The sequence below is a fragment of the Phascolarctos cinereus genome, unplaced genomic scaffold (assembly GCF_003287225.1).
Source record: "Phascolarctos cinereus isolate Bilbo 61053 unplaced genomic scaffold, phaCin_HiC Scaffold_4;HRSCAF=312, whole genome shotgun sequence".
Lineage (NCBI taxonomy): Eukaryota > Metazoa > Chordata > Mammalia > Diprotodontia > Phascolarctidae > Phascolarctos > Phascolarctos cinereus.
The window spans coordinates 250,811,504-250,828,830 of record NW_027555847.1 but is presented as its reverse complement, the minus strand read 5'-3'; the positions used below and the strand labels follow the sequence as shown (position 1 = coordinate 250,828,830).

At 43.6% G+C, this 17,327-nt stretch overlaps 1 protein-coding gene across 4 annotated transcripts in view; it reads right to left on the bottom strand.

The window, feature by feature from the left end:
• Window positions 1-1,059: 1,059 nt before the first annotated feature.
• Window positions 1,060-17,327, bottom strand: part of LOC110194830 (tubulin polyglutamylase complex subunit 2-like) — a 35,855-nt gene continuing 19,587 nt past the window's right edge. For 3 of the 4 annotated variants that reach the window (XM_020967395.2, XM_020967399.2, XM_020967397.2), the window contains exons 4-7: window positions 14,192-14,320; window positions 6,411-6,524; window positions 5,313-5,470; window positions 1,060-2,030 (exon numbers count right to left, since the gene is read on the bottom strand). In XM_020967395.2, the coding sequence (XP_020823054.1) occupies window positions 1,800-2,030; window positions 5,313-5,470; window positions 6,411-6,524; window positions 14,192-14,320 (632 nt within the window). In that variant the 3' untranslated portion in view covers window positions 1,060-1,799. The remainder of the gene's footprint in view (window positions 2,031-5,312; window positions 5,471-6,410; window positions 6,525-14,191; window positions 14,321-17,327) is intronic. The other variant, XM_020967396.2, reaches the window with a different exon arrangement.

The window sequence follows — 17,327 nt, the reverse complement described above, 5'->3', positions numbered from 1 at the left end:
ATATTTATAGCAGCTCTTTTAGTGATGGCACAGAATTGGAAATTGAAGGGATGCCCATCAATTGGGGAATGGGTAAACAAGCTATGGTATATGATTGTGACGGAATACTACTGTGGTATGAAAAATGACAAGCAGGATGATTTTGGAAAAATCTGGAAAAACTTATATGAATTGATGCAAAGTGAAGTGAACAGAACCAGGAGAACACTGTACACAGCAACAGCAATATTGTATGATGATCAACTGTGAAAGACTTAGCTATTCTCAGCAATACAATGATCTAAGACAATTCTGAAAGACATATGACAAAAGGTGCTGTCCACCTCCAGAGAAAGAACTGGTACAGCCCAAAGGCAGATCAAAGATACTTTTTCTTTACTTTCTTTATTTTTTGGGGTTTTTTTCCTGCATTTTCTTTCACAGCATGCCTTACATGACTACACATCTATAACCTATGTCAAATTGCTTGCCTTCTCAACATGGGGGAGTGAAGAGAAGGAAGGAGAGAATTTGAAAAATTTGAAAAAAAAAGGAATGTTAAAATTGTTCTTACATGTAACTGGGGGGAAATAAAATATTAAAGAAAAAAAGAAAAGAAAAAAAATCTCATCATTTGATTCTCTCTCTCGGCTATCTGTAAAATGAGATGGATTAGTGGAGTGCTGGATTTATGGTCAATAACACTTGAGTTCAAGTCCTGCCTTAGACATTTATTAGCTGTGTGACCCCACTGACTGTTTACCTCATCTGGAAAATGGCGATAGCACCTACCTTGCAAGAGCATTGTGGGGATCAGATGAGATAAAATATGTAAATGTTTTAAAAACTTTACCACACTATATAAGTACTGTGATTATTATTATTATTTTTTGGAATCTGGGGGATGGGTCCACCACCCCACCTCTGGTCATGAATACACCTATGATAGACTGTTCTCTGCATTCACATGGCCATCCCTTATCCTTAAATAAATCTGCTCTGGGTGCCGAGATTATTAACTCAGTGCAATAAAGAAGTTAAAATCTCAAAGAGTTCTCCTGAGCAATTAGACAGAAACAGTTTAAAATGGCTAGGCAGGTTCATTTTTATTCTGAAACACTTTTCTGGAGGTAAAACATTTCATATTTAGCAGTAACCCACAGAAAAATGAGACCCTTTGAGCCACTGAAAGGTGGAAACACCTCCAGACCAGGGCAGAATACACTTTCTTGGTTTGGCTCTATTGATAATGAAAAACAAACAGGGAATTAAATACAGGGGACTTTTCTGACTTTCTGATGAGTCTGGCAATTCCAAGTGGAAAAGTACCTGGAGTTTTTCAGCAGCTGTCAAAGCTTTTACCCAGCAATAATCCAGTTAAGCAACATGTTATTGAATGCATGTTCCCATGTGTCAGGTACACTTCCATGCAGGGAAAAAAGCGGAGGTGGAATGCAGGTGACCATGGCCTATGTCACTGTGGAGGATGACAGACCGTTAACTCCTCACAGCGTGACTTAGGATGGGTTTTAATGACTGCTGGAGTAAAGGAAGCATGGGATGGGGTGAGGGGAGGCTTCTCTGATCAGTGCCCCGGGTCTCATCAGACACTTCCCGAGGTTCAGAAGGGATTAAAACTGTCCCTTGCTTCATTGGACAGGTAGTGAGAACAATGTAACACAACCACTTGCTGGGCTGCACAGTCCTGGGCCTTTGGGTGGGACCCAGGCGCTCAGATTTAGGCCCACATCAAGAGGGGGAAGGTAAGAGCTTTTGAACTCTCCAAGTGCAGAGGAAAGAGCCCATCTGGCTGGGGCTGCTCACTTTCTGACAGGGTTTCCAGAGGCAGAAGAAGACTTGGTAGAAGAGGAACTTGATGATCCTTTCTGGGAGCCTGGAGGGTTTGGGGTCCCCCCTCTTTTGGTGGGGGCTGAGGCTTTTGTCTTATTCTTGAACACCTTGCTGGGGTCTAGCTTGTTTATAAAGTAGTCAGTCTCTTCTGTGAGTACCGGGGTATTGCAGGTGATGGGTTTGTACATGTTGAACCATTGCTGCCCGGAAGGAGGAGAGAGACACACAAAGAACCATCATCGATCAGAGTTTGAGAAGCTGCTCTCTGCCAGCTCAGCATGGGAGAAGGGACTGGGGGCACAGAGGCAGAGAGGGTAGGATGAAAAGACTGTGAAACAACCACCACAGGGCACAGTCCTTTCTGTGTCAAGGGGTGAGGATAAGCCCCATCTGTCCTCAGCATTGTACAGCACCTTTGCCATGCAGTGATCAAGCCCTGGCGGTGACAAATAGGAGCTCTGCCCCCCCAGAACCAGCTGCTGCCTCCCGGGGGGATGGTGGCCCTAGGCCTAGCCCTCTGCCCTTCACATCTCCTCTGTCTAAGGGGATGTCTCAGTACCAGCTCCTTTTCTGGTCACAAGGGCTCCATCCAGAAAGCCGCTCCCTCTGAGGCTCTGGGGAGCTGTGGGCCTAACAATGCCTCCCTCCTGTTGTAGTGTGCTTGGAAACTTTTTAAAAAGCTTTCACTTCTCTTACCTGTTATCTACTGGGTAAGTCACTTAGCTTTTCTGGGGCTCAGGTTTCTCATCTGCAAAGATGAAGGAGTTGACCGGATCCTCACCATCCCTCACTAGGACTGCTGGAAGAGTCTCCTATTTGGTCTCCCTACATCTATTCTCCACAAAGCTGCAAACTGACAGTTCTAAAGCGCAGGGACAACTCTTTTGTCCAAGAAGCATCAGTGGCTCCTTTAAAATAAAGGACAGACTCTTACCTTCTGTTTGGCTTTTAAAGACTGTTACAATTGGATTCCAGCCAGCCTTCCTGCCTCCTTGCCTTCACCCTGTCTGGCCTACAGGCCTGGAACGTTCTCCTTATTCACCTCCACTGCTTGGAACCTTTTTCGTTGTCATTGAGTCATTTTGGTTGTGTCTAACTCTTCTCAACCAATGCAGTGGTTTGCCATTTCCTTCTCCAGCTCATTTTACAGATAAGGAAACTGAGGCAAAGAGGGTCACACAGGTAAATATCTGAGACCAGATTTGAACTCACAATGTTGAGTCTTCCCGAGTCCAGGTCCGGCGCTCTATCCACTGCGCCACTTAGCTGCCCTTCTTGGAACCTTAGCTCCCTTGAAAGCTTGGCTCAGATGCTATAGCACCTCCTTTGGGAGCCAGCTGTTTGTGTCTCTGCCAATCACGTGTATTTATTTTTTACGTATCCTATATTTACTTATTGAGCAGTGCAACTGGTACACAGTAAATGCTTGTTGATTTTAAAAAAAATGAAGGTTGACTTAATCCTTTCCAAGGGCCCTCCCAGCCTGAAATTTCCCTGATTTTTGTTATTCAAATTCCATTGCACAGAATCACAGAGTTAGAAAGGACCCTGAGAGCATCTAGCCCAATTCCTCCCCAATGTATGCAAACCCTACCTTCTGTCGCTGACACATGGTCAGTTCTTGCTTGACCGACTCTGGATCAGGGCACTCATAGGGCAGCTGCCAGGTCTCATTGATCTTACTTCCACATCTACTGCCTTACCGTGACCCTGCTAAGTTCCTCTTTACTGCTCACCTAACCTGTTGTAACTGCCTCCTACTTGGTATTCCAGCTTCTAGTATCTGCCACTCCATTTTCCATATGGCTGCCAACATCATCTTCCTAAGAGACTAATATGATCAAGTCAACCTTTTTTTTTTAATTTTATTTTTAGGCAATTGGGGTTCAGTGACTTGCCCAGGGTCACACAGCTAGTAAGTGTCAAGCGTTTGGTCTGAGGCCGGATTTGAACTCAGGTCCTCCTGACTTCAGGGATGGTGCTCTATCCATGAGCCACCTAGCGGCCCCCCAAGTCAATCTTCTTAAAAATCTCCGTGGCTCCACATTATCTCTAGAATAAAAGTCATCAGACTGGCTCCCAGACTTGGTTCATTTTACATTCCCTTTCTGTATTCTTTGTTCCAGCCACAATGGACTATCAGCTTTCCCTGAAGTTGGTATTCAATCTCCTGCTTCTGCAAATTTTCACAAGGCTCCTGCAGGCTAGAATTCCCTTCCTCCTCACCTCTGCCTCTCAGAAACCTTATCTTTCTTTAAGGCTCAGTGTGGTGGACACCTCCTCTATGAAGCCTTCCTTGATGCCACTATTTGTTAGTGCTCTCTCCCTTCTCAGATTATCTTATATGGATATGTTGATTGACATAAATATTATATTCACTTCAGGAGAACATCTTTTCTTTGAGGGCAGTAATTATTTCATTTTAAAAAAATTTTATCTCATTGCCTAACACATGGCCTTAGATAGAAGTCACTTAGTTAAATATTTATTGAAATGAAGTAAGGCTCTGAAGTACTGAAGATGTGAGTAGCTATAGTCACGTGTTATCTACACGTGTGTCTTGCTACAATTATAGTTTAACTTTATGTCTGTATTACATTATTTCATCTTAGCAAAAGTCTTTGCTAAGAACTAATTGTATCTACTGCCTGCCTGTTAATGGAAAGCACACTGGTGGGGGCTCATGAGCTATACCATTAAAAGCCCAGCCTGTACCCTACAACCTGGAATGGCCTCTGGAGAGCCAACCCTCTGGAGACCAAACCCACGAGTGTGAGAGCAAGTTAGAGGAGTAGACCTACATAGAGCTTGAGTGGTTCAGTTTATTCTCTTTCTCCCTTGTGTCACATTCTTTTACCTGCCAACCTCTTGAACCTAGCTCTAATTCTCTTTTGTCACCTCTTGGATCATTTCTTCCATATTATTAAGTAACTCTTTATCCTTCCTTAGGGAGACATTCCTTAATCCCTATTACTTGCTCTTCAACAAGGGAGCCAATGTGTATTTAATTCTTCCTACTGCTGGTAGGAAGACAAACGCTGTACAACTCCTAAAAGTCAATGGGACAGATCAAGTGAATAATTGGCAGCTACTTCCCCTGTAAATTCCCACAGCGGATTGCGTGACTGCATGGCTTCTCGTCAGCATGATGGGGCTCCTCACAACATGTGAAAGTAGGAATAGGAATGGCATGATTTATTAATGCCACTGGAGAGATGAGGAAACTGAGGCCCAGAGAGGTTAAGTGATTTGCTCATAGTTACACAGTAAGCACATTGCAAAGCCAGAACTAGAGCACAGGGCTATTGAGGTCTCTTCTTCCCCTACCAGCACATTTTCCACAAGACTAGAGATCACTGGAGAGAGGAACCAGATAAGGGCGAGCAGGGAATAGGGAATGAAAAGGAGGCAGACCAGGTTATCAGAGACAGATGCTCCAAGGACCAGAAAGGCCCAAGGGAACTTGAACCCTCCTCTCCTACCTTGGCCTGTGGGCTGACACCATAGTTGGTAAAGGCATACTGCCACTGGGGGAGGCCCAAGTGGGTGATCAGCAGGCGGTAGTAGGCAGTGAAGCTGTCCGTGAGAAAGTGCCAATATAAAGCTCGGTCCAGGAACCAGATCTTGCTCTCTTTGGCTACTGATAGAATGGAAAAAGAAAGAAACAGCCTCTGAGGAATGTCCATTTTACACACCTATACATATATATGTCCACATCTACCTAGCTCTCTGGGGTATTTATACATATATATGATTTATTTAAACTACGCATACAAAAAACACACTCTGCCTTCCAAGGATAATCCTGCAGGGGTTCTTAATGAGGTCTGTGAACTATTTTTTAATATTTTGATAACTGCATTTCAATATAGTGAAATGCTAAAAAACAACAACAACAACAACAAAAACATAGTGAACTGCTGGCTGCTGTCCTTTCGGGGCAGCCCAGACGATGCATCTAACTTCCTGCTCAAGTCTTTCTGCTTCTGAGGCCACTGTCTTAGCTCAGGAGCTGCTATTGCTATCCCATGTCGATCGACTACATCATTTTAGCTCCTTGAGGGCAGGGACTATCTTTGTTTGTTTGTTTGTTTGTTTCGTTTTTTCATCTTACCAGTGCTTGCGTACAGTGCCTGGAACATAGTAGACACTTAATAAATGTTTATTGACTGACCACTGTATGAAATCATGTGCCCATTATACAAAAGGTTGGAGAAAGCAGGCTATTTCCTTACCCTTTTCTAATTTGTTTCAATATTTTTCTTTAGATTGTTCCTGAGAAGTGGGGGCTATGTTTCGCAAATGCTTAGTGCTTTTTTTCAAAAGGCAAATACAACAAGGGGATAGTCAAAAGTGGAATGACTCTTTTAGAGTCATGCTAATATGATTTTGGGAGAAACCATAAACTGGTCCAGAGACTGCTCTTACAGAAGGTCTATTAAGGGACTTACATATTTGGAGAAGGAAACAAAAGACCTTGTGTGAAAGAGAGGTGGGGGAGGTGAAGCAGCACTTTTAGGGGGCCCCAGAATCCCAGTTAAGACCTTCTCTACTATATTCTTCCTCCCCTTGTATTTTACCTGGTGAAGTCTTTCTGTAGACAAGACACACTTTGCCATTCCCATTGCAGGAATCCAGCTCAAATATTAGACTTCGAGAGTCAAAATGGGGCTTCTCCGGCTGGTCTTCATTAGCTGCAAACCAGAATATTAATAATAACATTCAAACACAGCCAACACACAGTTAAGCTTAAGGAGACTGGGCCTAGATGCCAACACATGACTTTAATGGGATGATGCCAGGAGGAATGGAGGAGAGGGTACGGTATACTTCCTAAGTATCTGAGAAATATTTATTATTTTCCCCCCAAGTTTCAGTCAAGTGAATTCTGCATACAAGAGAATAAACCAGGGGGGCGGAGCCAAGATGGCAGAATGAAAGCAGTGACTTGTCCGAGCTCTCCCGCAACCCCTCCAAATACCTGTAAAAAAATGGCTCTAAACAAATTCAAAAGCAGCAGAACCCACAAAAAGACAGAGTGAAACAAATTTCCAGCCCAAGACAGCCTGGATAGTTGATTGCAAAGATATATTGCTGCAGGCTGTGAGAGGAGCACAGTTCGGTGTGGGTGCACAGGCTGCAGCAAACCTGCAGCAGGCCTTAGAGGACTAAATTGCGGGCAGCTGTGGCAGTTTCCAGACTTCTCAACCCACGAATGCCAAAGACAACTTAGAAGGTCAGTGGGAAATGTCTGTTTCTGGGGTGAGAGAGAAGCTAGGTCTCAGCCTTAGTTCCCAAGGGAGCATGGCTCTGGGGCGGTGGCTGCCTCCCGAGCTTCCTGCCCACAGACTGAGGGGGAATCGGGTGGCTGATCAGAGGGGGATTGCAGGGATCTCTTTGCCAGTGCTGAGGCAGGAATCTCTTGCTTTGCCTATGCTTGCATCTGGGTTACAGTTCTGGGTGGCAATCCTGGAGCGAAGAGGAGCGTTGGCATGGTGGAGCTTGTACTGACTGGGGAGAGGAAATTCTCCTCACAGTTCTAAGACAGAAAAGACTGCTTGTGGTCACTCATAGACCAAAGCACAGGCCAGAAAAGGAGTAAACACCTCGTCCCTTATCATACCACCTTGGGAAGAACTGAAAATTTACAGGTCCCTAGAAGTATCTCTGAAAACAGGTGTACAAAGCTTGGGACACTATATTCTCCACACTGGAAGCAGACTCTTACCTTAACAAAGAGTTTAAAACTCAAGTAATTGGCTGGGATCATAAGCAAATCTTGCAAAAAGAGTCACAGACTATATTATTTTACTTTGGTGACAAAGAAGATCAAAACATACAACCAGAAGAAGACAACAAAGTCAAAGCTCCTACATCCAAAGCCTCCAGGAGAAAAAGGAATCAGTCTCAGGCCGTGGAAGAGCTCAAAAAGGATTCTGAGAAACAAGTAAGAGAAGTAGAGAAAAAACTGGGAAGAGAAATGAGAGTGATGCAAGAAAATCATGAAAAACGAGTCAACAGCTTGCTAAAGGAGACCCCAAAAATATACTGAAGAAAATAACACCTTAAAAAATAGCCTAGGGGAAGCTAGGTGGTGCAGCAGATAGAGCACTAGCCCTGAAGTCAGGAGGACCTGAGTTCAAATCCAGCCTCAGACCAAACACTTGACACTTACTAGCTGTGTGACCCTAGGCAAGTCACTTAATCCCAATTGCCTAAAAAAAATTAAAAAATTAAAAATTAAAATTAAAATTAAAAAAATAGCCTAACCCAAATGGCAAAAGAGGTCCAAAAAGCCAATGAAGAGAAGAATGCCCTAAAAAGCAAAATTAGCCAAATGGAAAAGGAAGTCCAAAAGCTTACTGAAGAAAATACTTCCTTAAAAATCAGAATACAGCAATTGGAAGCTAGTGACTTTATGAGACATCAAGACACTGTAAAACAAATCCAAAAGAATGAAAAATTAGAAAACAATGTGAAATATCTCACTGGAAAAACAACTGATCTGGAAAACAGATCCAGGAGAGAGAATTTAAAAATTATTGGACTGGGGCACCCAGGTGGCGCAGTGGATAGAGCACCGGCCCTGAAGTCAGGAGGACCTGAGTTCAAATCCGGCCTCAGACACATAACACTTACTAGCTGTATGACCCTGGGCAAGTCACTTAACCCTACTGCCTAGCCAAAAAAAAAAAAATTATTGGACTATCTGAAAGCCATGATCAAAAAAAGAGCCTAGACATCATCTTTCAAGAAATTATCAAGGAAAACTGCCCTGATATTTTAGAACCAGAGGGCAAAACAGAAATTGAAAGAATCCACCAATCTCCCCCTAAAAGAGATCCCCAAAGGAAAACTACTAGGAATATTGTAGCCAAATTCCAGAGTTCCAGGTCAAGGAGAAAATATTACAACTGTCAGAAGGAAACAAGTCAAGTACTGTGGAAACACAATCAGGATAACAAAAGATTTAGCAGCTTCTACATTAAAGGACTGTAGGGCATGGAATATAATATTCTGGAGGGCAAAGGAGACAGGATTACAACCAAGAATCACCTATCCAGCAAAACTGAGTATAATCCTTCAGGGGAAAAAATGGTCATTCAGTGGAATAGAGGACTTTCAAGCATTCTTGATGAAAAGACCAGAGCTGAATAGAAAATGTGACTTTCAAATACAAGACTCAAGTGGAACATGAAGAGTTGGTTCTGGCTTATCTACCTCCCACTTGCGTCAAGTCTACCACTCTTCTCTCCTCCTGATCTGATCATCTTCATGGCCCTTGTTTATAGCTGTCAGGGGAGCAACAACCTTCTGGGTCATCACGCTGCTCCAAGTTCTCCATGGTCTAGAACGGAATCCCAAAGGGTGCTCCATTATGATTTTCCATCAGTCTCTCATGCCCATCACTTTTCTATAGAAGCCCTTCAAAGTTATTGGGACTTCGGGCCCATCACACATACATAATAATGTCTCTAACAGACAGGCAATCTGTACCTAACAGGGAGTTCCCCTAATCAATTTCCCTCTATGGAATATAGGACATGAACATTGGTGCTTTGCTGAGAGGACACAGATACCTCCTGGTTGGCCTAAGGATTAAGGCTGGCCCAAGACGATTGGCTGTCTGAGGATCACAGGGAGAGACTCTTGTAGGAAGAGCTGTTCCTCTGGCCTTTCTAAAAAAGAGAACACAATACTGCTCCCAGTCCTTTTGTCACATGCCTTTTCCTTGCTCAGAGGATGGATTGTGGTGTAACAGAGCATATCTGGGTCCCAGGGCAGGAGAGGCTTCATATACACACAGTCTCTCATTCTCAGGAACCAGTAAAGATTGCCTTGTGGCAGGAGCTTATGGGAGTCACAGCTTTGTCCACAACTTTCCGAGCACAGTCATGATCAGAGACTTGGATTCCTGCAGAAACACACTGCAGAAGCAGACATATGCTTGGCACTTGGCCAAGTGGGGAATTTGCTGGCAATGGCGTCCTACTTGGAAAAAGAAAGAGGATTGACTATCTAGTTCCTGAATCTTGCCCTCACTAGGGAAATCAGAGGATTATCAAATCACTCCTGAACAAAGCCCTTCTTAGAGAAAGAAGAGGACAATCGACACGACCCTCTGAAGTTGGAATGAAGATGATCTATGACTTTGGGGAAGCCAAAAACCTTTTTTACCTCCTGGTATTACAGTGAGTGATTCAGACAGTGCAGGTTCAATGGGAAACTATGCTACTTGTTGACTTTGTTCAGTCATGTTTAACTCTTAATGACCCCATTTGGGGTTTTCTTGGAGAAGATATTGTTGGAGTGGTTTGCCATTTCCTTCTCCAGCTCGTTTTACAGATGAGGAAACTGAGGCAAACAGGGTTAAATGACTTGCCCAGGGTCATACAGCTAGTATCTGAGGCTGAACTCAGGTTTCTTGATTCCAGGCTTGGTGCTTTATTCACTGTGCCACCTAGTTTCCCCTAATTGTTCACTAGCACAAAAATATCACTGGAGTCCATGAGTTATTGTGTACCTATTTATGAGCTCCTGTGAGTCTTTTCTATCTTCTACATCTATAGTGCAGTAAAATAAAGGCTGTCCCATAAAAAAAAAAAAGAGAGAGAGTAAACCAGCTGGATAAAGTGGAATAAGCCCACTGGATGACCCCTACTCTCCCTACTCTCACCATCACTAAGTGACGGAGATGGAACAAGAAGAAAGGTGAGGCACAGCAATATTAATGGAACCTTTGGGGCGCTATTTGATGACTAGGGCTACTGAAGACTTAGTAATGTGAAAAGAGCTCAAGGATTCTCTAGCAACATTATGTCCAGAATTATGCATTAATCTGTTCAACAAACATTGACTAAATGCCTCAGTTCTGGTCTCGGAGTCGAAAGACATGGGGCTGAGGCTAGGCTGACATTTCCTAGTCATGTAGTCTCTTGGGCAAGTCACTTAGACTTTCTCAGACACAGTTTCTTCCTTTTTAAAATGGAGAGAATAATACTTGCACAACCTAGCCCACAGGGTTATTGTAAGGAAAAATTATGTAAGCCTTAAAGTACCATAGAAGTGTGAGCTATTATTTAACAGAGCCCCAACCCCAGCTGGTTCACATTAACATTATTAATGATAAATAAATAGCCTCCAACTGTGGAACCTTGCCATAATGTTATCTGGCCAGCTGCCAACTTACAGCATTGCTCCAATGGAAGTAATGATCCCTTAAAATATTGTTTTGCCTAACCCTGTGTTTTCTCGAAGCCAATTCCTGATTTTGGGTAGGGTATGCCTGTATGTGCATGGTGACACAAAGGTGAATGAGACGCAGTTTCTGCCCTCAGGGAGCTTACAGTCTACCAGGAGAGCTACAGTATTATAACAAATACACAAGTAATGTTAATACAAGGCAGAATTTGGCAGGAGTCATAACAGAGGTATGGGGGGTAAGAGGACAAAGAAATGACTTTGATTTCAGGAGAGAGGAGAGTGATAGGGGAGAAATCATGGAAAGGTTTGTGTCCTGGAAATGGTCAGGGATTGGCAAGAAGCTCAATGGAGGTGAAGTGTTTAGGATATATGAAGGGAATTAGTATGTGATGAGGCTGGAAAGGAGGGCTAAAGATACAATGTAGGGGGATTTAAATAGGGACTATTCAATGGGCAATTGAAAACTCCTGAGTGGAACATGAACGCACAATATAAAGGACTCTCAAGGATATACCAAACAATAGAGAAAAAGTAAGGGAATTCCTAAACCAACTGAAAATAATTTTTCTTGTTTGTTTTTAAAAAACACACTTTTCTTTTTCTCACTAGAGTGTCTCTTTTAGGGGAAATAAGTGTGATTTGACACTGGCCCCTCTTCATTAAACCACCTATGTGCCTAAACTGAAATATCCAGGCCCCCGATGTATCTCATTACCATAAGCAAATATGTAAGGAACTTGTGATTTCTGCAGGGGAGGGGAGACTTCCTGTGTGGTAACTCACTCTACCAGTTTAGATGGCAACCTATCTATGACTCAGTAGATAATGCCAGAAAGTCCCCTTAGATGCACAGAAGTACAGGGACTTGCCTATGGTCACTCAGCTGGTTCGGGTCAGAGGTGGGACTGTTTCCAAGCCACCACTCTATCCAGTATGCCACATTACTTCTTTTTTTTTTTTTTGCTGGGCAATGAGGTTAAGTGACTTGCCCAGGGTCACACAGCTAGTAAGTATTATGTGTCTGGGGCCAGATTTGAATTCAAGTCGTACTGACTCCAGGGCCGGTGCTCTATCCATTGCACCACCTAGCTGCCTCAGCCATGTTACTTCTGAAAAACTGTTTTTCAATGTTTCTTCTCACGATTAAGAACATACAACTTTCTCTGTGCAGTGCATATGGCCAGGACAGCTGTATGCACACTTACCTGATGCTCCTCTAAGGCCTCTCATTCTTTGAAGTGTCCCCATCCCCACACCAAAACTCTCCTCGACTCCCCCAGCTCTTCTCTGAGCCTAGCACAGTGAAGACCATGCCTGGGACTCAATATATCCTTTTTCACACTGTTCTGTCATCTGCTCCTAAGTATGTCTTATCCCCCCAACAAGACTGTAAGAACCTGAAAGGGAAGGATCGTGTCTTATCCAGATGAGAGAACTCCCAATGTAGGTTGGCATCTTTTCTGAAATGTATAGGTGCCACAGAAAAATGATTAGTCATTTTTAAACACAGGCATGCGACACTAGAGGGGTCCTTCCCACATATGAGGTTGGGCCTCTTTGGAGGATGGTATATTAGAAAGAGTGCTGGATTTGGAACCAGAGCACAGGGGTTCACGTTCTGGCTCTGACATTTACTATCTGGACCTTGGGCAAGTCGATGACCCTCTTCTGGCCTCGATTTCTTCACCTATACAAAGCGGTGGATGGGCTAAATGATCTCTATGGTCCTTCCAGGTCTGAATCCATATGAATCCTATGAATAAATATTTATTAAATGATTGAAGTAGATGACATGGTTCTTCATCCTCTTACAACTTAGATGGGGAGAAAATACTCAGATCCAGGAAAACAACTGACAAGTAGAACAACAAATAGAAACAATGCAAGCTTATATGGTCTATACCACTGGTCTCCAAAGTGGGTTCTGAGACCCCTGGGAGAGCCATGGAATGACAGCAACAGAGCTATAACTTGAAGAGATGTGATCAACCAAACTGAAGGCAGGAAGATGGGTTATGTATCATTCTCACACCCCTCCAGTCCCAAAGGCAATCTTGGGATCATCTCCAACACAACTACACCATTCCCATCAGCAGTCTCCCTCTCTGTCTTCTCTCACTGCTGACCTTCCTTGACAATGGTTGGTATAGGCCCCTCAAGGGAGATATAGATATAACCTAATCTGATCCAGATACTTACAGTAGCTACAAAGGCAAAATCCATTTTTATACTCCCAACCCCCCAGCATACCCACACCATGCACCCCACCATGTCCCATCAGCTTGTGGTTGCCATGGGTGCTCCTCAGTGGTGGCTCTTGAGGCAGTGGTAAATAAATAAGGTCCCCCCTTCCTATTCCTCTTTTATTTTTTATTAGGAAACAATGAGTTGCACACAATGAATAGGAATGGATGGGTTATGATTGCCTTATCTTTCTTCCCCAAACCACCTTCTTCCAAACTTCCCTAATTCCTTTGGGGGCACTATTATCGTTTCAATCACCCATGTTTTCAACCTCTTCATCATCCCTGACTTCCCATTCAACTGAAACTGCTCTCTTTAAAGCTACCACCTCACTGGGGTGGGAGGTTTGCACTGTCTAGGCTGAACAGGAGAAGGTTAGGGAAGGCCTTGGAAGTCACCCCGAGGAGTGACTTCCATTCGAGGTTCCTGAGTAGGAGGGTGACACAATGTCTAGGTAGTGTCTTAGGAAGCCTGGTCCGGGGTGGGGTTGTGTGACGGTCTGAAAGGGAAGACTGGAGGGAGCCAGTTAGACAAAATGTTGGAAGTGAGAATGAAATGGGAAAAAAAAAGCATGGGTATCTTTCCAAAGTAGAAAGAAGACTTAGAAGAAGAGAGAGGTGCAAAAGAGACCTCCAAAGCTCTAGAAATGAATTAAAAGTGAAATGCCCCAGGGAAGCCAGGTGGCACGGTAGATAGAGCACCAGCCCTGGACTCAGGAGGACCTGAGTTCAAATCTGGACTCAGACACATAACACTTACTAGCTGTGTGACCCTGGGCAAGTCACCTCACCCCACTGTCTAGCCAAAAAAAAAAGTGAAATGTCTCCTAGAATGCCCCGTGTTTTCCCGTGCTGTCCAAGGGAAGGCAGCAGGCTGAGTTCAGACGATGATCCCCCAGGGGAACCCACGGTACCTTCGTCTTCCTCATCCTCTAGATCCTCCAGAGTCGGTGAATTGGGAAGCGTGTACACAGCAGACTGGGTGAGCTGAGTCAAGTGCCCGATGCTGTTAATCATCAGGCAGCCCAAAGGCACAGGTTGATCTGCAAAAGCATTGGGAGAAGGGGTGGGGTGTTAGTGGTCTTCCTCCTAGGAGAAGGGTGCATGCACTTGGCTGGACAAAGCCATCACTTTTCCTTCTGAGGGCTTCAACCCCCTTTGAGCACGAGAACGTCACTGACAAAGGGCATCTGGGGCCATCTTCATCACCATCACTCACTTGCTTTAAGGTTTCCAAAGAGTTTGCTCATTTAAGCCTAACAACAATGGTATGAGGCAAATACCTAAGCTATTGTTATCCTCATTTCACCAATGAAGAGGGAAGTGTTCACCCAGTAATGTCAGGGGTAGAATTTGAACCCAGGTCTTCCCAGACTCCAAGCACCACCCTCTTCCCATTACACCACAGAGTCCTAAGGAACCCTCTCTCAGTGACAGAATGTCCCCACTGTAGGTGTGGAATAGCTAGTTTTACATTGCGCTCCTCCAACTGCCTTCTGTGTGATCTGAGTAAAGGATGCCACCGCCAGAGTGAATGATGGATTAAGAGGCAATGGATAAACAGAAGATGCCTCTGGTACTGATAGGAAAAACTGGAGTGTTCTGGGTCCCAGCTTGAATGACAGATCGGAAGAAAAACCAGCTATCCAGGCAGGGAGCAAAGGACTATTTATGAAAGAATTCATTTCTCCTAGAGCTGGAAACCAAGTTATATGCACTTTGGGGACCAAGGGGAGCTTGTTCAGAAATACCCCTGAAGCTGGGCCAGAGATCAGATGATATACTGCCTTCTCAGGGGACAGGAAAGGTCAAGGAAAGGTGAGCCTGGACAGGGTAGAAGCAGGGAAGGCACTGAGACACAGTAGAAAGACTTTTCAGGGACCTGGGGAGAGAGAAGGATATAAGCCAGAAAGGGATTGGATTCTGACAACTTTATTAAAATATTTAGAAAAGAATTCTCACTGCCTAAGCAGGATAAAACTCAACTCATTGTACATAGGAGCAGTTTATGTGAAAAAGACCTATGGGCTTTGTTATCAGTTCTGTGAGCCAACAGTGTGATAGGGCTACCAAAAAAAGTAATATCATCTCAGGTTGCATTAACAGAAGTCAAATGTCCAGGACAAAGGAGGTACACAGCTTGTACAGGTTAAAGAGAGCTGACTGTTAAAATTTCAGTGCGAGGATTTATGCCTCAGAAATTGGCAAACCCTAAAAATCAGGGCCTGATTTGTTGTTTTGTTAATTGTTGAAACTTTGGAAAGTGATAAAGGAAACTTCAATAATGCAGATTCAACTTTAAAATGTGTTGTACATATGTTCCCCCTCCTCTTCCTGGAGATCTGGTTGTTAAACATTTACCAGCACGTTCCTAACTCGACTCTGTTCTGGTCAGACCAGATCTGGAGTACAGTGTTGAGTTCTAGGCATCACATTTCAAAAAGGACATTGATAAACTGGCCTGTGTGTAGTGAAGAGGGGCCAAGAAGAAGCTAAAAACCAGTAGAAAGGGCAATGGATTTGGAGTCAGAGGACCTGGGGCTAAATCTGAGATGAGTCAACTAGTAAGTACGTGACCTTGGGCAAGTCCCCGCCCTGGGCCTTTGAGGACATCTGTAATGTTAGGAGTTTGGAGAAAATGGCCTCCAAGGACCCTTCCAACCAGAGAACTCTAGGATTCCTCGAGTTATTGCCCCACAGGTAGCTTATTTTTGGTCCAGAACTGTGATTTTGGCAGTATAGGAAACTCCAAGTATAAAAACTCCCTTTACTGAAGCAGATCAGCAACTCATCTGTAACTTACAGCTATGGAATGTTGCCTGGGATAATTTAGAAGTGACTTAGCCATGTATATACAGAGTATATCCTGGAACCTGGACATTTTTGACTCCCAAACCAGCCATCTATACAACAGGATGCTGTCTTTTGTTTATAACCTGAGAAAAATCTTCATATCTGTAGTAAAGTAGCTTCTGTTTCACTCACACTGATTTGCCTGAGAGCGTATTGCTGACAATATACATGAGGAGTGAAACGGAAGCCATGAAAATGGGGAGCCTGACATGAGATTAATCACACACTGGGGAAAGCTGGCAACTTGGCTAAAATCCTAAAAATGTGACTACATCCTTTTAAGTGCATTCCCTGGGAATTTTCTTCCAAAAAGAAATTCCAGGCAAACAGCAACTTTCAGAGAGGCAACTTTACTTCAAGCATTTAAAACTGTAATGTAATTTAGTGTCTCTGCATGGGAAATTGGTGCAGGTAAAATTACGGTTAAAATAATTACACTTGTCAGATTCTGTTTCTGCAAGAGTCTCAGGGTTCAGCTTCAGTCCTGGCATCTCCATAACTACAGAGGAAGATACTTATTACTTTCGTTAAGTTTAATCCACTAAAATCGTATTTCAATGTTTCCCTATTGTATAGAGGTGACAGTGAGCCTTCCAGGGCCACACTAGGGCACTGGCTGTTTCTATGAAGCTGGAAAAGCTTCTAAGACAGGCTCAGTGATAGACTATTGGTGGTGCAAGGACTTAGCTTTGCTAAATTTGAAAAGGCCCAAAGTTTGGCCACCAGCGATGCATTCATTCTTTTGGCCACAGCAATGCATGACATGGTCCACTATATCATAGAGGGCTTATGATTGATCTGCATTAGTGAAGAGTATTCATGTGGCTGAAATTTCAGATTCTTTAAGAATTCAAGTTACACTTGCTAAAGAGTAAGGAATTAGGGAAAGGAACTGAGGACCACCCAATTAGAATTAAAGAGGAAGGCCCACTAGGCATTAGCTTCCTGAGTCAGGACCCTTTGAAAATAAGATCTTTTTTTTTTTTTGGAGTAATAAAACCCAACCATCTCACAAACACTATTTCTGCTTGTAAAGAGATAAGAAACAAAGTGATTTAGAAGCCTCAGGAAGCCAAAAGGGAATCTGGAGGAAGCATGGCCCCATGAAACGAGTCTTAACACCATCCTGAATAACTGGGTCGTCTGATTTTCTGCATGACTACAAGAGGGTGTTCTAATGGCTTGTGATGTAAAGCC